Source organism: Sitodiplosis mosellana, unplaced genomic scaffold, assembly GCF_009176505.1.
Source record: "Sitodiplosis mosellana isolate CC-2019 unplaced genomic scaffold, AAFC_SMos_1.0 Smas_scaffold_2, whole genome shotgun sequence".
Classification (NCBI taxonomy): Eukaryota; Metazoa; Arthropoda; class Insecta; order Diptera; family Cecidomyiidae; genus Sitodiplosis; species Sitodiplosis mosellana.
Window position 1 is genome coordinate 2,222,610 of NW_022595245.1, and position 25,087 is coordinate 2,247,696.

Here is a 25,087-nt window from a genome sequence, read left to right on the forward strand (position 1 = left end):
TCTATCAACTCGGTAACACAAAGATCTGTGTCATCTACTTAATTGAAGCAACAAAGCCGACACGAGCGATTTTCATTTCGAACGAAGTAAACATTCTGAAGTTTTCTTACTGGCAAATCGCTAGAATAACAGCTTTTCATTCACCTTTGATCGTTCGCTTCCCTTTGAATTGCAAATATGACACTTAATTTATTGCTATTCGGAACAAGTTTTTCATCTTTGATATTATAAAAAAATTGATTAAATTCAATTAAAAATTTGTTTGAGCGACAGGTGCAAATATTTTCGTCCATTGGCAACTGTTTCGCTGGAAAATCCCCGTCAATTAAAAGGCAATAATCCGATTACATTTTCGACAATATCTAGGTAATTGGCGTTTCGATGGCGATGAACTCGAAATTTGCACGATTTTTGGAATCAAGTGCCTCATTTCAAAGCAGTCAAGCAGGAATTGAAGTGGAATTTGGTCTGATGTCTGACTTCTTAAGTCTTGTTCTTCTTTTTATTCTTCGGAATTTTCTCGTTCTGCTCATTTTTCTGCCGTTTCTTAATACTTCTTTGTTTCTTCGAATTTGCCCCCATCCATGACATGTCATCGTCTTATAAGATCGATAAATAAATCATAACAATCGCAAACACAGTCGGCAACTGTTCAATCAATCAATCTAAACGTACTTATTTTTACGATTTTTGTACGAAAAACTTGGCAAAATTTAATTTTCATACTTTAATACTGGTCGATAAGTCATCATCAAGATCGTATTTTTCGGATGGTAAGTGGGTTTATTCCACAGTTATCATTCATTTGCTGTTTTTTTTTTATCGCTTCTCTCTCTTTCTCTCCCTTGCTCGATGTTTTATTACTCCGGCTAGTTGAGCGCGCGCCTAGCAATTGTGTGACAATAAGGAATTCGATTCGTTTCATTTCCCTTGGCATCTGGACAATACAAACACAAGTCGAATAACAATCAAACGACTGGTCTATGACACAATAGCAGGGTGGTGCCATGGATATAAAAACGCGAACTCCCAATCCGAAAAACCGTATCAATGAGGATGTGAACGCGTCGCCGAAGCTGTTGTTGTTATTGTTGCTGTTGACGCACAACATAAAATCGCATCAATCAAATGCCGTTTGCTCTCTAATAAAAACACACCAGTTTTATTACTCTCTTCTTCGTTTCTTTTTCTCTTCATCGAATGTTGTTTGGGTTTTGGAAACAAAATTCTCATGAATGTCATTTGGAATGGCGGTTTTTGTGTCGCATTTCGATTCATATCATTAACCATTTATCGGTTTAGTTTCTGACGAAGCAATAATCGCCTGGTAGCAAAGTGAATTCACTATGGGGCGCGAGCGCGTTTGTCTCGTCGCGCCAAAATATTTGGAATGTAGACGAGAATGATTTTAGCTCAAGATGAAAGCCAAATGAACAGATTTCTGAATGGACGACGCGGCGTTTGCTATTTTGTTATTCGAAACATGAATATTTCACGGTATTTATACAATAGCAAGAAGAAGAAAAATCTGTACAAACATATACCAATTGCAAACACTAGTATCACTATTGTGATTTGTTGAGATTGAGTGAAAAGAGTACACGCGCGCACAAACAAACCTACAGCATTATATGTCTGTGCCGAAAAGTGAAGCGAGCCGTTGTTGCCTGTAACAATAATGGCAATAATTCGTGCATTCATATTCATGCTTATTTCATATTCATATGTGCAATCACTTGCTCGAAATTGGTGGTTTTCATAGCAGTAAACGGCTCGTCTATTCGGGACAGACACAAACACGAACTGCCGCTTGGTTTTTTTTTATTCGGATCCTTTCTTTATGCCGCATACACACTTTGTCTCTCAACCGGAATCGTCGTTGTGTCTCTTGGCTCGCATTTCTATCTCACAATTTAATATGATTCGGATGTTCAAGTCACATTGAATCCAGGCGCTCTCTCTCTCTCCACACAACATTATCACTGTTCCATAATAACATAAAATTACGATTTAAACGTATCCTCTGCTACTGCTCCAGTTTCCGTTGACGTTCTCTTCTGCTCAACTCGCAATTTTTCTCTTGCACTCTCCGCAGCTCAATTTCGCTCTCTGTGTCTCTCGATATTACTATTCTGTTGCTAGATTTGTCATTCATGTATCGTAGTAGTTTTTTTTGGGTTTCAGTAGAAATTCGAAATATGTGAATGTTTACACAAAAGCATACTGCTGCATACTACCGAAATTTGTGCTGAACGCAACAAAACTTGCATATATTAGACATCAAATGTGCACCCATTTTTCCCCACATAATAAGTAGTTCAAGTCTATATCTACATATCGAAATCTATAGCATCGATCTCATACTCATTCACATGCTCTGGATGTGCTTTAGCATATCCACTGAACCATCAAAAAGCAAACAGAGTGCGAAGCTCGGGACAAAAGTACCATAACATTTACATGAATATTCATTTTTCCTGCCATTTTCTCCACACACTTTTTTGGAGGAATTCGTTGTTGCGTTGCTTTTCTTGTGTTGGTACCGGAAAAAAAATCTTTTTCTACATTTAAAATACTTTTTTCAGCTGCGCCGTTTTTCGGTTCAGGCTCGAATTTTATTTTATTGATTTTCACTGTGAGCATTCTTTTTTTGTTCTCTCTCTCTCTCTCTCTCTCTCTCTCTTCCACTCACCAGGGCGCCAATGCGAAAAAAGAAAACAAATTTTACCAACGGAATTGAATTTTTCTTCATTTTAAAAATAAAAATAAAAGGAGCATTGAAAACGATGCGAAGATAGAAAAAAATATTTCTTTTCAAAAAAAGGAAAAATTGCCACTTTCAACAAGCGACGGAAAAAACTTTGTTTCTTGTTGTAAAAGCAACGATTTCAAATGCCATTTTAGTGGTTGTCGACAGTTCAACTTTGACTTTCTCTCGGATGCTTACTCGTATGAACTTGGGTCAAGCATTCTTTTCTTGTTTACACTGCAAATAGTTTTCACTCCTTCCGAAAATATTGGTCTCATTAGTGTTCAGTGTTGTTAGTATGAGTTTTAGTTTTGTCAATATTGATGGTTAGCTTTGAAAACTCTTTGAAAAATCGAAACCACACTTTTGCTTTTAGTAATTAGTCGAATAAACGATTCTTGTTGTTTGGGGTACCTTGTTTACTCTGAAAATGGTTTGGAATAATTAAGTGTTTAAATGAGCAAACAGAAGGCAACTTTTAAGCCATTGCCAAAGGATTAGCCTTGTGGAACAACCGAATGGACCGGCTGTGAACATGGCTATATTGCCCACAAAGTTGGCTTCACTATGGTTTTTACGGTTAAATACAACCAGTATTAGTAACTAGTGGAAAGCTTTTCTCGTTGTTTTCCAAACTAATAAACTTTTTGATTAAACTATAACACATCGATGGATTTTTCGGGACGAACCGATCAACTTAGTCAGTAAACTGTTTTGTAAAACTACCATCTAGCTAAAATTGGGATGAAAATGTTCATGGCAAAAAGTATAAGCAATCAGTTTTTATCATCCAGAAAGAAGTTTATCGCTTTTCTTTACAGAAAATGCCTCGTTTACCAGTGCTGATGTGAAACGACGTCTTCTCTTCCGAACAAAAAAGTTTGGGACGAACGGAAAAATTGAATGTGTATTCGTCTATCAAAATTAGATTCTTCAGTAGATAGACACGATTTTTGCGAACACCATACGACATTCCCACACATATTCATAGCATATTCCAACACAAACCGAGGCAACTTCGTTAGAATATCAGAAGAATTGGTATACCATCAAAATAGTTTCAAAATGCAATTCAAGACAAACAATTGTCAGAAGTTAAACGAGCTGAGTGCAAATAAGTAGAACAAAAAGTAAAGCACAAATTCCCTGTTTTTCTCGATTTTTTATATCTTTTTTTATCTCTGATGCATCATTTGTGTATGTGTAGCTATGTCAAGCGAATACGAAAAGGAAATCAAAAATCCTGACAAGCAAGCATGTGTACAAAGCAAGAAAAATGGATTTTTGTTGTAAATGTTTGTTTTCAGTTCAAGTTTTCTCTCTCTGCCGACTTGGTGTTCGACGATTGGAGTTTTTGGCTAGTTCGTCAAAATATACAGCGATATGTCTGTGTGCGGTTGAGCACAAATGTGTGTGTGTTTGCGAAAACGGGCTTTCTTTCACAATGACTCGTTTTCAGCAGACGGAGAAATTGGAATAGTCATAAACCGCGTATTTGCATATCCCATTTTCAGCGAAAATGCGCAAAAATTCAATTCGAGCTGGAGCCAAAAGAACGACGAAGAAAAAAACACACCACCAACGAGTTGTGTAAAAATTTATGCAAATGGAAAATGGCATTTTTGTTATTTTTATTCCGAATATGGATTCATTATCGATCATACGATGTGTGATTCGCAATACATTTCAAAATAATCATACAAATGTCAGCGCGCTGATTGTTCTCTGCTCTCTGAATTTCATCACATGGAATGATACGTGTGACGGCATATTTTCACACGGAACTTCGTTCCCAGTGCGCCGTGCACTTGCTATACATAGAGCGAACGTATCCGAATATTAGAAACCACACGTTATTACATGTAGCTAGTGCTCGGCGCACTGGGAACGAATTTCCGTGTGAAAATATGCCGTCACACGTATCATTCCATGTGATGGAACTCAGAGAGTGCCCCTAACATCGGGACATACCCGAAACCAATAGAAATGGCGAGTGAAAGAACAATTGAGTAGTCGCAGGTGTTTTGCATAATGCAATTTTTTTTCGTATGCTGACTAACGACAAAAAACCGAGAGTTCCTGAAAAAAAATTCCTGATGATAGGCGAAAATTTGCATTCACATACGATATATCTTGCCGAACAATCATTTTTTTTCTCGCTCTCTGCAGCAAGCTTTTTTCGTTGCTTTGTACTAATCTGCCTGCTGCACACATACAAACATGTTCGTCTATATACATAATTTCATTCGAACTTAGTTGCGATTGCTGGTGCTGATATGAAATCGTTATAGTGCGTGTATCTACATATTTCAATCTATTTTTGCAATTTTCCACCGAAAACAATGGAAACGAATGGAACAATTTCACCGTTTTTTTCCATTTTCGCTACAATTTTTTTTTTCATACTCTCTGTACTCAGTCCACATGTTTTAGTGTATCAGCATACGGTGTGTGCGGCTCAATTTGCTTCAATTGCAATTTAAAATATGCCGCTAAAGCAATTGTGTGAAACATGTTTCATCTCTCCTCCATTGGCTTCCGTTTCATCATTGTTCACGGGCGCCATTGTACATATGCTCATCGTCAAGCATTTCCCAAGCAAAATACACTTATTCTCGCTGCTGTTTTGCTTCCTGCGTCGTGCGAGTACAACACTCGGCAGAGAGATGCGTTCGCGTGAAAATTATTTTAAAACGATGATCCATAATTTCTGCCATTTTCTCCATTAGTACACGATAATGATTTTATCGCAACGTGAATGAACGACGCAACCTGGCACTCCATTCAAATGCTGCCTGCTGCCTCTTTCTTTCTATCGTCACATTTCCAACTCGTAACGACTTTTGAAATATTCGTTCCTTTTTTTTCTCTCGACAAAATGTGCGCTCGTTTTTCATATACGCGTATATGCTTTAGTGGCGCTAACGTTCGACGATTCGTTCAATACACCATTACTTTTATAAGTTCAGTGCTCGTCTATTGTTGTACAATTAAATTACTTGGCATTTTATGTTCGATCAGCGTTGATAATCTAATAATATGTGTGTCTGTGTGTGTGTGGAATGGATGTTTCCAATTTTCCAGCTTCCCCCGAAAATCCACTTTCTTTCACTTAACCTACACGTAAATGCAATTTATTGCACCATCCAAACGGAGCGAAGCACATGTTTTGAAGTGTACGAACATTCAAATAAGCCCATGATGAACCATTTTGGCATTAGATCAAATGTGTGTGCACTTTCAAGTGCCAATATGCTAGGTTGGGTCTATGCGAGTGAAATTGGCAAATAGGTTTACAGCAATGTTCATCAATATTTGCAATTAATTGAATCAACATCGAACCACATCGATATATTGAAATTGATTTCGTTTTTGTTGTGAACAAAAAATGGATTAACATGATTTTCTCTGATGATAATCTTCTATTGAACACGGCACATCTTTCGTTGCCGATAATGCAGCCAATTTCAGGGCAAATTGCATGTGGATGATGATGTGGCGGGAAAAAAATGGGAGAAAAATGTTGAAAAAAGGAAAAAAAAATGTAAAAAATTGAAAAAAATGTGAAAAATTGAAAAAAATGTAAAAAATTGAAAAAAATGTGAAAAAGAGGAAAAATTATGGATAACGAAGAAAAATAGTTTAAAAAAAAGAGAAAAATTGACGAGATAAGAGAGAAAAAAATCGGTTCGTAGCACTGAAATAGAAAAATCTGTATTAAAAGTGTAAAAAGAGAGCAATAATGTCGTTGTGCTGGTATCACTGCCGGTTAAGAAGCAAGTGAGCTTCATTTAATTTTGATACTATGTCGAAACAAAAACTCTGGCTGAAACTAATGTATTCGAAACTGCATTCATCTGTCGATTGTTTTCTTTGTTTCGAATTCATTGGTTTCATTATAATTTCAGCGAATTCACTGCATACGAATCGAATTTCCATGGCAAGATTTTTCCAAATGAGTTTTGAATGAAACATATCACGAGTTTGGTACATGTGCACAATGATTCAAAAGAAAAACTCGACACTTTTTTCCGTTTGCCATGGAAAAACAGAGAAACGTAACACACGTACGTATCGAACCAATGGCGTTGGCCGTTGTCATGGTCGTGTGTGAGAAATGCGATTTGATTTGCGTGGTGTGTTGGCAAACAAAAGGTTCATCGATCTGAAGAGCCAATAAATGTGGAAAATTACGAGCGACGACGAGGAAAAATTACAGAATATTTGTCGTCGCATTTGATGCGGCCCATTTGCTTTTCAATTCGTTGTCAATTTTGCTTATTTTCCCAAATTCAATGGGTTCAGTTTTTATAGCCTTTTGAGCTTGTGTGTGTGCGTGTGTGCGTTATCCAATCCCAGAGGATCGATGCGTTGTCCTTTGTGAAAGTTTTGCTTGAGAACAGCAACATATACACACACGTAGTTCACAGAATAACGAACGGATGTTATCATATACGGTCGCAAAATAATGAAATTACCGTAAAATTCATTTGTTTGGACATCGTTGTTGCATGAAATATAGAACCGGAGATGAAACACTTTTTTCACTCGCTCGCTCGCTGCTTGCTTTCCAAACGGATATCCCGGAGTAATGCGAGAACTGTAGCAAATGTTGATGAAATAAAGTTATGCGTTATGCGAAGCAAAGCATTTAGTTTTGACAAAGACAAGGCGAAAATAGCATTTGAAACAATGCAAACACCGGTCGATGTTTTAGCGGTGCTGTTGTGTTTTTATTTTCGTTCACTTTGAAAATGCAAATGATATTCATTCATGTAGAACATTTTCAGGAGGATATCATGGTGGAAGTTGCAGCTGGAATCGTATTTCATGCGCTTTTATGATTGAAATGACACATTTTTTAATGCATAATTTTGCAAGTTTAGAAGAACTGTTGCCGTACAGAGAAACTCATGCGCACACACAGAGAGACAAACAAACTCTCGCACAGTTTAAAGAGAGAGAGAGAGATACTACTCACAACTGGCCAACTAACTTTGTTTTGGTGTGCGCATCCAGCGCACACATGCTGCAAATGGACCTAACGGGCTTTATCCATTGTGTGCATGAATGTATTTTCATTTTGTCTTTTCTGCATCTCTCACATTACGTACATACATATGAAAAAAACTCGCATCGACATTGGGTGATGCATCCTCGTGCATCATCCGACGTGTTTTTATCTCCTCCTTCCTCTCTCTCTCCCTCTCTCTCTCTCTTTCACTCGGTGTGTATGCTTTCTGTTTTTGGCTCAAACATTTGAAGAAAACTTTAAAGTGTCGGATGTTGGCCGTCCTCGTCTTTTCTGCACACATACTAAAGTAATCTAATATTCATCTGCCTGTGGCTCCCTGAACGCGCGTACGTTCAGTTGCTGCATTTCGCCTGGGAAATACCAAACGATCGACGAGCAGAAGAAGAGAGAAAAAAAAATGTTTAAAAGTGTTGCTCGTTTCAACTCCTTACATAATACAATAAACCACTTCAACCGCTTCGACATAAGCACCAACCACGTTTCGCATTCGGATCATACGGATTTTATTTTAACATATCATCGCCAACATGTGCTGTTTTATAGTGATGATGATTTGCATACGACTTTAAGTGAGAGCAAAGTATGTTTGAGCGTATGTGAGTTTTTGGCCCATGAGTCGAAGCGATTTCATGCATTTGGTGAGAGTAGAGAGAGTGAGTTGGCTTTCGCATGCTATTGTTCGATGGACACCGCGATTGCCCCGAAGGCACATGCATATAGTCTCACTTTGTCAAAACGGTCGAAGCCACGATGAAAATTCCGAAATGCCGAAGAGACACAAAATGCAAATATTATGCTCGAAATAACCGATATTTCTTTTTCGTTCTCTCTCTCTCTCTCTGTCTTTATACTTCCCGATGAGCCGGTGTCATTTCCCTACCTCGGTCTCTCTTTTCACTCTCTGTTGAGCTCGCTCCATAGCTTGCCATGTATCTCTCTCTCTCTCTCTCTCTCTCTCTCTCTCTCTCTCTCTCTCTCTATCTCTCTCTGTATGTACATTCTACGTATGAAGCATTCGTGCAGAAAATGACATGCAAGTAAACGGTATTTAAATAAAACCACCACCACCAGTCAACTTAAGAATGCTTTCAATTTGGAATACACTTAATGCAAAAATATTTTTGTTTGTGGCGTTGTCGTGCTTATGTTGTTTTTATTCCTCTCAACTGGAGTTGGTGACAGGGCATTTTTGCTTTTATGAGCAAAAAAAAACACAAGCATGTATGGATGCTATGAATAACAAGAGTCTCGTCGAATACATACGTTGGAGAAAATGGCATAGAAATTTTAATAAAGCAACATTTGCGCTCACCCAATTCCATATTGTTGATGTTATTGCGAAAAATTGTCTCCATTTATCCACACACACACACACACGACCGATGCGACGTCACTTTTATCGAACGGAAAAAGTCAAATCGTTTGTCACATGTGATATTGTTACTGAAATATTGACTATATCAAAATTCAAGGGATTTCTCTAAAGGCCACCGTTGAATGGAATTTATTGCGGTGTTGGGTTACTTTGATCCATCCCTCGGTACATTTTGCAATGCACATTCCAAACAGAGGAAATCAAATAAGGATTTTCACAAATAAACAAAAATGCATTGTGCATTGTTGAACCATTTCTCATACACTATATTGACTAGACGATTATGGCAATAGCATGTCTTCGTTCTCTCTGATTGAACAATGAACACTTTTCAATTCTTTTCACCAGTTTGGAGCTTTCCAATTGAAGTGCACTTCAAAAACGAACATCAAAAGATGAAAAAAAGTAGCTTTTGTTCGTCGGTATTCTTTTCGTTACATGACACGTTAAATCAGCGCTCAAAGTCAAATAGCAAAAACGACAGCTATTGTTTCGTACCATTAAAAATTACCCCGTTCGCATCCTAACTCTCAATGTTCAATTTATTGAAAACTGCTTCAAAAAGATTTATTGCCATTCTTTCATTCTTGTGCTCGCTCTCTGTGGAGTATTTATATCTTTGATATTTCTTGCCATTTTTTTCTCTCTCCCTTGATTCCTTAAAGGCACATACACTCACATAAAAATTCCCATTGATATGCAATGTTTTTTTTGTGTTGGCTTTGGTGGATTTATTGTGCAATAAGTTGCATTCCCATTGCGCCAATTCAATGTCGATTCCAGCAAATTGAACCTTCCAATTTTTCCTCTCTTCTCTGCTTAGATTCAATCGAATGCCAAATTTATGGAATGTCGCGATCCGTTCTTTTTTACTTCTTCCTTCTTCTGCTGCTGCTGCTTTGTTTTGCGCTATTTTCTGGCAAACGTAAACGAAAAAAAAGAGCATACCATTCGAAAATTCGATATAAATTCGGATTGTATGCGAACGTTTATGAATACGAGTGTAAAATATGGCGAAATATTTGGAGCTAAAGAATCAACAAGCAAGCGCACATACACCGAATTTTTATGGCATTTTGTGTTGCATTGCAGTTGAACAACGTCAATTCATACTTCATTCGGATTTTTCGTTGTCTCCATTTCCATTCTTTCACTCGTTTTTTTTCGTTATCTCTTGATTGTTGTTACACAATAATCTACGGTATGTTGCGAAGGGCAACCCGTCAAGTGGATAAAAAACGTCGGAGGAAAAAAAACGATAGAACATATTCCAAATCAATATTTCAATTTGGATCGTTGACAGCTTAGAAACAACACAAATTGGCTCGGTGAAACTCTTTTTTATGGGCGCATTTTCACACGTGAAATAGTTTTCTTTGTGCGAAATGAAATCAGAAGCGAAAAAAATAGAATGATTGTATCTTCATTTCCGTTTGATATTTTGTCGATTGAATAGAACTGATGATGAAATGGGGCAAATGGAAAACCATTAAATTGATAGCGACAAAATCTGCTGTATTTTTTTTCTCAATCAATCAGAAAATTGTAGAGAACAAAAAAATATGGTTGACTTTGCCAAATTCATTATTTTAATTGATATCCCTTTGAAATGTGCTGAATTTCAAACGGAACGCCTGAATTCATGTTCAGATTGAATGTAGATAACATTGAACAAAACCAATGGCGCGAGCTCGTTTGGGGACGCATGTTTTTGTTAAATATTTCGGATTTGGTTGTGGTTTTTGGTGGAACACGTGTTTCGCAACCATTTTCATTATTGATGACCATCGAAAATCTATTTACATGTTATGACATGTAGCTGCGCCCTGATAACAAACACATCAAGCGCAGTTTTCTCTCTCTCTCTCTCAGCATTTTGCCATTTATTTGATTTATACGTTTTACGGTCACAAGTAAACGCGATTTTTTTTTGCAAAATGAATTTATATCGAATGCCAATAAAAAGATGTCTGAAATTGAATATTGTGCTATTTTGCCGTTATTTTTTTTCTCTGTCGAACGTTTTGCTCATTCGCTCTTGGCATTTGATACATCCGTAAATGTTATCGTATATTTTAACGTAGGACCACACTCCACCCAGGAAAAAAACACACATATCGCGAAACACCCAAAAAACAACGAAAAAGATGGTCGACAAAAAAAGTATGATGTATTTCATCTGGGCAGATTTGTGATGCTTCATATTTTTTATTATTATTGCCGCGCTTTGTTTGTGCATTGTTTTCCCAAGGCCTAACATACAAGGGGATTAAACCAGCTTGATATCGTTTCCAGGAATTATTCGTGGAATTGATGTCGATTTCCAAGAATTCTGAAATCAAAGCATTTCATGGTGCCTAGCGAGTCAACAAGGCAATGAACCCTCTGTTTGAAATTTAATGCTAAGACGCAGCCATTTCATTCGTATGATTCTCCTCATTTTTGTTTGTTTCTATCATTTTTTTTTTGCTTCTTCATTGGATGTTTGCTCGTTCCTCTCATTTTCGTCAACATTCATCTCATGAGTATTGCTCGTCCAACCGGCAAAAATATGTAAATTTTCGACTGCATTTTAAATCGCTTCAAAAAATTATGTGAAAATAATTGGAGTTTAAGTTGAAAAAATTAATAAGTAAACACAAACAGCAAAGGTTAAACAAAGGGCCATTGCATTGTTCATTCAACCAATTATTATATGGCCATTTAATGGGTAAAGTTGTGCTGTTTCCCTCCCCTTGACCTCTCTGTTTGCCGCGTTCGCATTCCTGATATCACTTATTTTTTTCTTTCTGTTATCTACGCGTTTTCACAGGCTGAAGCAATTTTTTGGATGAAATTTATGGCAATTTGGGGCCTTTAATAAATTTCTACAACAATCCACAAACTCACATTCACCCACCCGCTCGCGCGCTCGTGCACACGAATCATGAGGACGAAATGTTGATTAAAATTTATAGATTAAAACTGTGCGCGCCAACAGGGAAAAAAAACCACTGTTTTTTTTACCACGGAAGTATTTGTGGGTATTGATTCAAGCTGTCGGAAAAGCCACGAAATATTGTAAAGGCATCTGAGCCAGCCAAAAAAAACTTCATCGAAAATCAAGCAATTAAATTGAGCAGCCAATTAATTACTTGTGTGCTATTTTCATTATCGTTATCATTCACCGCTTTGGTACAACATTTTCAAATAACTCTTGATCCAATATATTGATTGCGATTCAATGAAATATTCGTTCGATTGTATGGATTCCGTTGGTGAATTTTTGATTAAAACATCCATATTCCGGGAACTGTTATTAATATAGTTGTGTATCAGTTTTTGGGTCAGTAGTACACTTCACCATCAATTTTTCCAATCAAACTGACCAAACATGCCATATTTTTCTCTCTCGCAACATTGTTTCAAGGCCTTTGGCTATGCATCAAAATGAAAAGATGATTTTGGTTGCCAAAACAATAACTTGTTCAATTTTAAATGATGGCCATAATTAATTTCATGAGAAGGAAAATTCGATCCAATTCTGAAGAGATCAGTGTCATCATTTGGTTTGAATCATTTGGCTAATTGTTGTCTGAACGAGCCATTGCTGACGTCAGTGGATGTTACATTGAATGGTCGAAGTGAAGATGATTGGCTAGATGATTGGCGGAAAAAAGGTCAAGTATGAATAAAATCATTAGCAACGAGATAAGTTTTTGCTTGGTGTGAACCAGTGTCGCCAGTGCTTATGTTTGATTTTTGTATTTTAGCCATTCGTTTTATCGCCCGAACACAATGATATTTAGATCATTTGGCAGCTTTTGTCCAGTAATTAGTCTTGTGGATTTATGATCCGATCGATATTCCTACGCACCAACAACGACAAATACACACGAAAAAATCACAAACAAATGATGAAATCATTCGAACTAATGATGTGAAGCCATCTCAAGTGTAATAACATTTCATCTTCTTTCTTCACGTATGGCAAAAACTACAACTCCATGAAATCGATGGAGTAAAATCAGATTGTAGCATTAAACAACAAAGTTTAGTTCATAATTTCGCCCAAAAGTTTTTCTCCTTGTTCCATTCGTTATGAGGCTTTTATTATTATTCAATCCTTCTCCTCTTTCCCAGTCTCACTTTCACTCTTACTGTTTCATTCTCTTGCTTTAGCTCTCTTTTTTTCTGCCACAACTCAACTTCCAATATCATCAACGCGCATGAGAACATTCTCTCTGCATCACAAAAGTTCGCTTCATTCGGTTCGTTCAATAAGAGAAATTATAAGTTTTTTTTTTTGTTTGCTTTTTTTTCTATTTCGAATAGTAGATTTACCCATGTTTATTCAGTGCTTCAATCTCAAGCATTGCTTCATTAGCAAAAAAAAAGTTCTCTCTCTGTGAATTGCACCGAAAATAGTTTGAGCAGTCAACTTATTCACGTCATTCAATCGCCATTCAATTTTGTCGAATTTTCTCTCTCTATCTCGGCAAAATGATTATTATTTGCAGTAAAAATGTATATGCATTGTGCAGTGCTCCGAACCTGATACACTTGCCTTTTGTTCGCTTCGAATGAAACGACAGTGCGAAAAGTATCCAAGTTTTCGAAGCGGAATACAGCATTTCGAACAAATGATATGAATTGATGCACGGGTGAAACACAAAACCGATTGAAAACGAAACGCAAATCCCCGCTACTTTTCAGCATTTTGAGTGAATCTCTCCCGCATTTTTGTGCTTCTTTTCGCAAATGTACACGAGCTCTGAAGCTCGTCTCCATTAGAAGAGACGACATTGCACAAACCTGAAAATCAATCCGTATGTTTCAGCAATCTTCAAATGCAGCTTATCCCAGTGACATCATTTCAAACGTCGATTTGTTTCGTTTTCAATTTTCCTCTGCTTCAAATAACGAATTAGAAATGAAAAATATAAAATTCGAAGGAAAACAATCTCACTGAACTCGAAATTCACTCTAGCAATACATCGCCGTCATCGTTGTCGTCTATTCTTCGCTTCATTCAGTTTTCTTTTGTAACGGAAGCACACGTTCAAGTATATATATAAAATATAAATCATATTTTCAATGTGCATTTTTCTCTGTCTCTTTTTCTCGTTTTCGCGCTTCATTCGCTCGCTCTATCGCCACTGTACACATCCAATTTTTCAAATCACTTTTATTTCGTTCAGTCGGAAGGTCATAATTTTATTATGTCTCGAAGTGAGCAGTAAAACAGCACAACCATTTAGTGATCGTGTATCAAGCATGAATGTACAAGGAAATATGTTCCATTTAGCCGCTCTTTTTTGTCGTCATCGTCGTTTCGAAAAACTCAATCTTTTGTCAAATGCTCCGTATTTTCTCTCTCTCTCTCTCTCTCTCTCTCTCTCTCTCCCCAATGAGGAATGTGTACAAATCTGTAACAATTTTGTAATGAAAATGTACACAGTGTGTGCACAAACGGTGTACACTTTCATACAATACGCGTTACAAGAATACCATAATTCCTCATTGGGTCTCTCTCTTTCTCTCTCTCTCACAGAGAGAGAGACTTTTCGGGCTCTTTTTCTCTTTCTGTGACTTTTTGCGTTCTTTTGTGTATAGTTTTTGTTGTTATCATTGTTGTTGTTAATACAACTTGTATTTCGTATCTGGAATTTCAAGATTCGAAACAGAAAAAATGTCTTTGACGAAGCAATACGGCCTTACGGACACGACAGAAGATGGAATTAAATAACATTTAAAATGTACATTGTACAAGGGCTTCAACCGATGAGTAAAATTAATTTATTGATTTGTATCCGTTTTACAAATTGAAATAGGTCATTCTTGAGCGACATACAGTCATCGTTTTTTATTTGAACATGTTGCTTTATTGTATAGCAGTTATATAGTGCTTTTTCCATTTGATTCGTTATTTTACTTCAATGCCGACTACTTTTCAGCACAACTTTTGAAATGTATGCCAATTCTTACGGAGTAACTTGCTAGCGAAGCAACTCTTTAAACGTGATTATTGACAGAAGACCTTTTTCAATTCATTTACACAATGTATAAAAAGAGGCGCATTTTAACCCAATTATATTTCCAATTTAATTCGGTTAGTATTTTTCAGTGAGATTTGCCTTCGAGTGAATAGCACTCACTGAATATCTAGTGGAATCAGTGTTAATAACAAGAGGAATGTGAAGTTTGCAATTTTCACCGTGAAAAAGGGTATTTGTCAAAAAACCGTTTTTAATTCGCTTCAAAGTGATAAAAAGAAATCAATTCACATTCAAGTGGAAAGATCGCTTTTCATGAATTTCGAATCACGCCTAGATGGTTGTCGTTAGGCAGAATGTTATCAGTCGTTTTTTTCTCACTGCCTCTCTCTTCAAAAAAATACTTGGAAATGGTGATCAATGGTCGCTTTTGTTGCAATAAAAACTGATTTTCATAATTACAGCCCAGAGCTTGGCTAGTTAAAGTATGTCTGAAACCGAGAGAACAATAAAAAAGCACGAGAAATATGTCAGCGACACTCTCTGTTGGAAGAATAAAAAAACGAAAAAAAACATGGCTTGTCTGGGCCGATTGAATGTCGTATAATTCGTAAAAACAGGATTGAATTTCATTTAAATAATTTGGAGACAGAATGAGAGCGACATACAAAAAAACGCTTGTAACGAATGACACATTATAACATCATGTTTTAAATATGTGTCGTCCGCAGGCGGGTGGTCGCGATTAAGCACATTTGGTTATTTATTTCGTTGTAGCGAAGCGAAAAAATCTCACACACACACACACAAAGTGAAATGGACGCACGAGTGTTTGTGGAAATAGCCGTGGGAAATGGATCACCGCGTCGCAATCAAATCACTGTAAATATTTTACGAAAACCCCCCAAAATTGTGACGCGGCGGTGGTGGTGATGATATTTTGTGCAAAAGTTTTTCGTTCCAGTATCAAATGATGAAAACCAGAGAGAGTTTATTGTTTCGTACACAGCATACAACGGCGACGTCCGGATCGAACAAACATAAACTTGACGAGAACACGAAAGTACACAGAGAAAGAGTGACAGAGTAAAAGTTGAGAGCGCTATTAATTTGCGTTTTCTCACCAAGTAAACACAAACAGCAAGAGACAAATTAATTAGATCAACAGAATGAGCTGTGCTAGCGCGTAGCGCACAGCACGCATTCAATAGACATATTGCCCGGGTTGCTGTGGTTTTTTCGGCGAGGATTGGTGCTGTTAAACAGCTCAGCCCAGTGAAAAGGGGTTATTATTTACACTGGTCCAAAAATGGTCGGAATTTTTTTCTTTCAGCTTCTTCTTCATTTTCACAGGGATCTACACAAGCTCATTTTTTCCATTCGTCGGTGGATGATAACGAAAAATCCGACATGAATAACCCAAAAAACTTTCGACCTCATACCAGGAATTCAGTCGTGCTGAAAGCTTTCCCATTGATTTTTTTTCCATCCAAATAGCATTTTGGTTAATGTGATTTTCGATTTTCTTTCTCTTTTTCATTCTAGTGACAAAATTCATTCGTATTGGTATTGCTGATAAAAACGATAATCCACCATATTTTGATAAGGCCCTTTATGAGGCTGAAGTTGATGAAAATGAGGATATTCAGCATACCGTACTCACAGTCACCGCCAAGGATCACGATGAATGTAAGTATTACGTCAGCAATCGCAACAAAAAAAAGAAGAAAAAATCGTTGTAAATATCGATTCATTTTGTATTTATAGCATTTTCGATTTTCATTTATCGAACGATTTGTGGATGTTGATTTCATATATAAATCATCATTTGATTTATTCCAAATAAAAAATTCATTTCAATCTTCTTTCTTCCTTCCGCGTAAATTCGTTTGTCATTGTAAAGTATTTTCGTTGTGATTTTTTTTTTGGCAAATTCAAGCGGAACGTTAACAAAATTGATGTTGAATATTAAATTAAGACGACAATATTGCAGATACAAAGGGGAAACGGAACGAAAAATATATCTTCAACGAAAGAAGAACCGAACAATTTCGCACTACAACATATTCATTCGGAACAGAGAATAGTCGTTCGAAGTTATTCAGTTGATTTCATTTCTAACATTCTCGGATCAAATCGCATCATTTAGCCATGCTTTGCATAAGTTAGATGGCGTGAATAATTCCTTGGTGTGTCGAGCAGTTTTTATAATGCGAAATGTGGCGAGAGCACATCCAAACACATCACACAGCACCACAAATACGGCATTCACATTCACATCGGGTATAAAATATATGGGTTATTCGAGCGTAGGTTAATCCTTCGCGTAGCAAAAACGTTGGCACAACTGTACGAGATGACATAAAACGAATTTACTATCATAAAACTTTGGATTATTTCATTTCCTCGTTGACTCACACTCAGATTCTGTGTGTGATTTTCGGCGCTTTGCTCCATTTGCACACACTCACTAGTGCCTTTCAGCGCTTTACATCTTTTTTCAAACGCTTTTCATCTTTTCATCTCAAACGAAGCATAAAAAGTTCTCTTTACTTTCGCCAAAGTAAATATATTGACTTCAAGGGAAAAACCAACCGTTTTCCCACGCAGAGAGAGAGAGAGAGAGAGAAAAAAAAACCACCTTTCAACGCGGAAAAAAAGTGTTCAATTGATTTTCCATTTTGAACGGCTTTTCCATTTTGAACGGCTGTAAAAAAAGAAGAAACTTTTAATCTACCCATACGTACACACACACAATGTAATCCCTATTCAGATGTAATCGAATTAACACTCGTTGATAGCTCAACCCACCCATTTTGTTCGACTTTTGCATACTTTTTAATTCAAATATATATTGAATTGCCTAGCAACCGCCTAGCAACCGCATATTATAATCACAAGCCGTTTTTCAACTATTCACCACATTAAAAAAAAAATCGTGAAACGACGTGCGATCGAACAGGATGATGGGCAAAAATCGAGTGGGAAATACACCGATTTACGTGTTTTTGTACATTAACGCCGCGTGAATGTGACACCAACAGCGAGCATTCTTTTTTACTTCAACATCATTGCTGCTGACTTTTCTCTGCATTCATTCTGCTCAGCAAAGTGTATTGAATTTCATTTTGAAATATCTGGAAAAAAAAATCTTGTGAAAAATTTTCGCACTTCATGCCAATAATGCCAATTCGGAACATTCAACTCCAGATTAACCACACACACACAACCAACACATTCAATTCAATTCGAGAAAAATTCTTAAATGCACTTCTCGTTCACGCGCGCACATTTGCTCAAGGGGCTTTTTTATTATGAAATTTTTCGGTGCGCACAGAATTGCCAATGCTATTCAAATATATAAATAATAAAATACGTACCGGTAGACTGTCGTCTCCGTCTGCGACTGGGATAAATTCAATTTTTCGCTCTCTTTTTATTCCCGCTCTCATCCATAGTTACTCAAAACGGCATTCGTTCATGGTGCCCTTTTTATTTATTTATTTGCATCGTTTCGATGGCTGATTGTTGTGCACCAATTGTATATTTATCTGTTAATACAGCGACAGAGAGCCAAACGCTCTCGCGCGTCCAATGAAATTGAAATCGAACGCAATCCATATTGAGTGTCTTTTTGAATAATATTTCACGATTTATTTTTCAAAATGCTTATTATTCTCTATCTCTATTGGCTGGATGTCGTTCGATCACGCGCAAATCAATTCATTTCAAATGATTCATTTCGCACATAAACTTATTGTATTGCAATAAGTATGTGAGCTGTGTTGTCGATTGCACATAAATTCATTGCTTGTTCGATTTGATCGATTCAACGCTTCACGGATAAATTCAATTCAATGTGCGTTCGATGGAGATGAAGAAAGAGAAAAAAATGAGACATCAATATTATTCACGTTATTCAATTCTGCACTTCGTTCACTGTCTCTCGTTCAGCATTCAGTTTGTTTTGCATATTAAATATGAATAATATTGACGCAAAACGTCTTGATGATGTTGATTTATGATCAAATCTATATAATTCGATTCACTGATTACTTTATTAGTGAATCCTTCAAAGACCTCATCATTTTTATTCAGATCGAAGTTGTTTTTTTCTCTTTCCGAACGATGACGAGCTTTTTTTCGCTTTATTCCATGTTCTATTCATTCGAGATTGAGTTTTTTTTTGCTTTCAAATTTGCTATGTATATTTGTCAACAAAATATGCGCCAACAATATCTGCTCACAACCAAAGTTCGGAGGGGATGAGGAATTGATTTTGCGACGCATCAAACTTTAATTAAAGCCCCAAGCAAAATGAGTTCAATGCCTCATCCATATGAATAATGTGGGTAGAGACAGCGAATTTTCTCCGAAACCAACGATGGTTTTTATTAGAATGAAGTCTCGTTATATCGAGCCTCGGTCATTTCTCTTCGACTAAAAAAGACTTAATCAAATCGATACATTGCCCACAAGGGATTCTCTTGCAAGTGAATTCCCGTTCATAGAAATGTTTTTTATTAAAAATCATTAATATAGTAAAAAATACGAATATAAAAACTGTAATACCCATTAAATTCATCGGCAATCGAAAAAAAAGAACGAAAATCAAAATTCATATTATAATGGAATTTTCGCGAATTTCCAACGGAACATGTTTTTAATTAGTCCCTCTGCATTTTTAATCTACACTTTTTTTCCTCGCACATTTCGAATTCATGGCCGCGCCACAAAATATGGAAATTTAAATGAACCACACCGAATTTCGATCGCCTTTGAATGGTAAATGAGTTAAAGTTTCAAGGAATATTCGCCAATCGGAAGTAATCTGCACTGAATAACAGGAAAATTACAACTACATTCCCAACTAAAGCCAGGAAATGTTGCAATTATTTTATTAACCACGAATTACATCCACTGTTTTACGTTTACATGAATTCAGAACAAGCAAATCAACAGCATTTACCGTTTTTTGTTTCAATTTATGTTTCAGTTTTTCTGCACTTTTTACATTTTGCCACAGTATGAAATTATTCATGATTAAACTGCAATTTTTTTTTGTTAATGTTTTCGTGAATTTTTTTCTCTCTTCCATTCCATTTTTGCAGCATCGCGTATTCGATATGAGATCACGAGCGGTAACATAGGTGGTGCATTCGCAGTAAAAAATATGACAGGAGCGATTTATGTCGCTGGCGCTCTTGATTACGAAACCAGAAAACGAGTAAGTAAAATGCGTTTCAATTTTATTCGACATATCAATTGCAAAACCGAGACAACATTTATAATTCCATTTTGGGTGTTATTTTTATTATTCGAAAAAGTTTCTCATTAAGCCGCATTTCAACGACGGCTGATCCGATCATGCCATCTGTATTGGCATATTCAAGTATTTCGCTTGAAATAAACTGATTTGCTGAGGGATGCGCTTGTGTTTGGTTTATCTTTGGGTTTACAGAGCGTAGCGCGTTTTGCTGTGTTTTTAGGTTTTTTTTTTTGGTTTTCTTCTACTTTTTGTGTCATTCGTTCAGTTAATTTGGGTGTTGCTGGCCGCAAGCAAGGGCATCTCACGTGAGATGTGAAAAGAGAATAATTATAAAAATGTGATTTCGGATGTAAAAGGGGATTTGAATTGGATTTTATTTGGAAATATTCCAGTTATTTTGTGGGGTTGTTGAATTTTGCTTTGGTTTTAGGTCATTTTTTTTCTTTTGGTTCTTCGTTCGTTTTCTACTTTGGTTGTCCTTCCGCAGCAATGGAACCACTCGAAACCCAAATCAAACTTTTACATTCATCAAACGAACGGAGCACGTCGACAACGAAACAAATAAAGGTGAACACACAGACAAGAGAGAGAAAAAAAAATCAAGAGAAAAGGAACCCGAATTAACCAACAGAATTATGCAAAAGAGGTGGTTGTCATTGGTGAAATGAGCTAATTTTGTACATTTGATGGCATCAGGTCAAAGACGTTCGTCAATTCGATGAAGATGGAAAAAGTACATCAATCTCAACACAGAGAGAGAGAAAAAACACGCGCGCAATTTCAATTACGGGCAATTATTTAAATCGATGTTGGCTCTCATTTCGAGTCGGATTCTATCTGGTGCAATTATATCAATTTGATGTCACGCTCATTCGCCAAGTGTGCACGCTTCAAAAAGCACATCATGCAAATGAATACAGTTTTGCGTCGGCGATGACAACGACGATGGCGACGACAACGGCTGCTGTTGCTGCCGCCGCCATTTCGGTTCGTTCACTTTTCGCCAAACCAAAAAACTGCAGCACATAATTATTTCGACAAAACATCAGACGAACAGCACTGTGATGTGGAAAATTAAATCACGCATTCCACATAATGAGACATTTTGCTGTGCTCGGATTGTGCATTTTTTGCGTTCGGTCCTATTCTACTATATTTGGAATTTGTCGAGAGGACAATAACGAAATCGTAATGAATCACGACACCAGAAACATACTTCAGAAGGGAAAAAAAGTGGAATGAATGCCGACAGTAATTGCAAGCTCACGCGCTTGAAACAATAATTTTCGCCGAAAGAAAGCAACGAAGAATAGATAGACAGAGCGAGTGTGTGAGAGAGAGAGTGAGAGCGGGAGAGAACGAAAGTGGGAGAGAGAGTGTGAGAAAGAGTCAAATGAATAGGATCGACTGTATTTTTAGCATCAAAGAGCTTCTTTGTCTCGTTGCGTGTAAAAGAGATCAAAAATTAACTTGTAGATTAAATAATTAAATACAGATCCATTATTAACAAGTTTGTTCATTAAAGCGAGCAGCTGGCTGTTGATGCTGCTCTCTTATCTGACTGAGCCACTCGGCTTACATTTTTCAATCCTCTTTTGAGCTATTTCAATGATGGACTTTTTTTTTGTAAAGAAGAGTTGATGGCTTTTTCATAGAGAACGACCTGAATGCAGATTCCACTGATGCAGATTCCACTGGAAAAACTGCACTAAAACTATAGAACAAACGGATCAGCTTCAAGCAACTAGCTGGATTTACATAAATACCGTTTGAATTCGGCTGAAACTTGTCGATGAAATGTTTTTCCATTATTTTGTTTCAGTAAAATTCCGAAGAAAATGCGCTTATTATCATGATAAACTTTTTTGTGAAAAATGTGGAAATGCTTCTTAAAGTGTTTTTCTCTTAAGATTAATTAATTTTTCTAAATTATTCGACCGACTAAAAAAGTTGAACATTGCATCGTAAATTAAATCTAAAATACTACCATTGAAGCGCTGCTTTGGAAAAGACCGACAGCTTCACAAAATCGCCGAATTTACCAAAATAATAAATTTGCATTCAGTGTTGAGTGGTTTTCCATTTTGTCATAGCATCTTTCTCTCCCTCCCACTCAATATTCAGTGAATTACTTTGAAAAGGCAAACTTTGCACAAACAAAAAAGCAAGTTAATCAAATTCCCTGTGGTTTACCTAAGCTTGCTTGGCGCGTGCTTGAGATCTATATACGTTGTCAACAGACCGTAAATATTTATAGGTAATTTTCAAAGAAGAAATGTTAGCATGGGGGGCCAAATGGAACGTACATAATGCGTCGTTTATGGGTGCACGAGCAATTGTGGTGGCGAGTATGGTCGTGCTGCGAAAGGAAATTGAATTTGTATTGGTTTTTCAATTAATTCGAAATTTATCAGTTTTTAAACACTTGTTCGCACTAAATGGACGACCAACCATGTTAATCGAACGGAAGTTTTAATAGAATAGGCTGGCTTTTATGTGTGGCACTTCAATGGCAATTTCTCCATCATTCTTAATTATTTTGTTGGTTTTGTTTATGTTGAGCTTAATCAAAAATTTCAAACTCAATGCTCTCCATCATCTTCTTATTTCTTTAACGCTGCACAGTACGAACTTCGTTTAGCGGCATCCGATAATTTAAAGGAAAACTACACAACCGTTGTAATTCACGTTAAAGATGTCAATGAGTAAGTATTGTTTGCTTTTAAATGTACCTCTCCATCGATGGATCTTCTGCAATCATCGGGCATTTTCCAAACGGAATGAGTCATGGGGTTTTTATCTGTCTTTCAGTAATCCGCCAGTATTTGAGCGGCCAACGTATCGCACACAAATCACGGAAGAGGACGATCGAAATCTACCCAAACGAGTCTTACAGGTCATTGACAAGCCAATCACTTTTTTTGCTTGTTGTTGATTTTTTTTTTCTCGCTCCAATGTTTGCATCCCATTTGATTTTGTATTCTAGAAATGTAGCCCTTTATCATATGAACCATGTGTAATTTGCGTTGTTTTCTATCTTTGGCTCTTCCTTATGTTTTTCATAACGTGTAATGCCATTATTCATTTGTTTTGCAGTCGTTTTGTTGTCTGGTTTTATTGTTGAATTTCATGTTTTCCGTTGATTTCTTCCATCTGTGATTCGTCGCAATAAATCATCTCGCCAACATTTGTTTTGTTTCACATTTTTTTCGTTGGATTTCTCCTTGCACCATATGAACTGACCATCAAATTGGTAACTGCATCCTTTTATATGCTCAACTCATATAATAAGTAAGAAAAACCGACGCCAAATCGACTTGAAAAGTTGGAACAAAAACTGACTCAAATATTTCTTCCTTGTTGAAGCGTGTTGTATGTACTTGGGGAACGATCGAACCGAACTCAACGAAAAAGTTCATTTTGAGTAAAAGTCACGCATCGAAAATTTATCTTGAAAGGATAGATGAAGTTCAAGTCACCGTCGTCGCCGTCGTTGTCGTCGCCACGACGAAAAAAAAGAAGCAACCAGCAAATTGAGTCGACCGTCAAGAAACTGTACAAGAGATGGAGAGACATATGCGAACTTTGTGACTTTGACTACATAAATCTTCGATCAAAAAAAAAAAATTTCTTTCCCATCTGTGTTTTTCACTTTCAATCTCAATGTGTTTTTGTTTGTTTCCAAAAAAAATGGTGCTAAAGGATGAATGAGATCGCGTTGAATAAACGTGTGTCTAGTGAATGTGTGGCATTTTGCTTGAGCTCATGGACACCAATTTCCATTGCAAAAATGCCGTCACTCTCGTCAGACCTTTCTCCGAATTGATTTACGTTCGGAATTTCGGCCACAGTCGTCGTCGTCGTTGTCGCGCTGACAACCTGAATCAAACCGAACAAAATATTCGTTGTGTATTGGTCTACGTATCTAATTCGAAATGGTTTTCAGCGGAATTGTTTTTGATTCGAAGTATGTTACATCATTTGGAATTTCGATGTTTGGGTGATAAATGTTGCAGTATTGTTATCAATGTTTATCGGTTTTGCCTTTCGTCTTTCTCCCCCCACCCTGACTCGGTTTTTGTTTTGTTTTTGATTTTATTCCAGACTTTGTTTCGATCGAACGCAAATGTTTCGTATCGATGAGTTTTGATTATTTCGCTTGGCTGCGATTGTCTCGTCGCAGTCATTTCATTATCTGTCTTAGTTTGGTTTTTATTTATTTATTTTTGTCTTGATTTTTTTCTCTTCTTTTTTGTTATGTTGTAAACTTCTACACTGATATTCAATTTTGGGATGCACACTCTCGGTTCCGGCAAACAAACAAACGCAACAAAAAAAAAAACTCAAACACAACCGACGAAACTAAATTTATTGTACGGAATCAAAATGGATATAAATGCGTGCTTGGCGATAAATTATCTTTTGCATGTGTGTATGTGACGCGCTCCCCTCTCCCATTTTGAACCGTCTCACAACCATCAAACACAGTACGAGCTAACACTTGTGGCGTCAGACAGTCTCAACGAAAATCACACGAAAATTATTATAACCGTACGAGATGTGAATGATTTGCCGCCAGTATTTCCCGAAAAACTTTACTGCAAAGTGATGGATGAGGAAATTCGAGCGCCATTCCCAATGATTCAGGTCCGGCTAAATAATTCTTCTTCTCTTTTTCGCCCAA

General features: G+C 36.8%; 1 protein-coding gene across 15 annotated transcripts in view; it reads left to right on the top strand.

Moving 5' to 3' along the window:
• Window positions 1-25,087, top strand: part of LOC129565429 (neural-cadherin) — a 261,698-nt gene that overhangs the window by 206,509 nt on the left and 30,102 nt on the right. For 11 of the 15 annotated variants that reach the window (XM_055440336.1, XM_055440335.1, XM_055440337.1 and 8 more), the window contains 4 exons: window positions 16,680-16,823; window positions 20,246-20,361; window positions 23,029-23,108; window positions 23,215-23,299. In XM_055440336.1, coding sequence (XP_055296311.1) covers window positions 16,680-16,823; window positions 20,246-20,361; window positions 23,029-23,108; window positions 23,215-23,299 — 425 coding nt within the window. Of the gene's footprint in view, window positions 1-16,679; window positions 16,824-20,245; window positions 20,362-23,028; window positions 23,109-23,214; window positions 23,300-24,891; window positions 25,051-25,087 lie in introns of all 15 variants that reach the window. The other 4 variants (XM_055440338.1, XM_055440339.1, XM_055440341.1 and 1 more) reach the window with 1 other exon arrangement.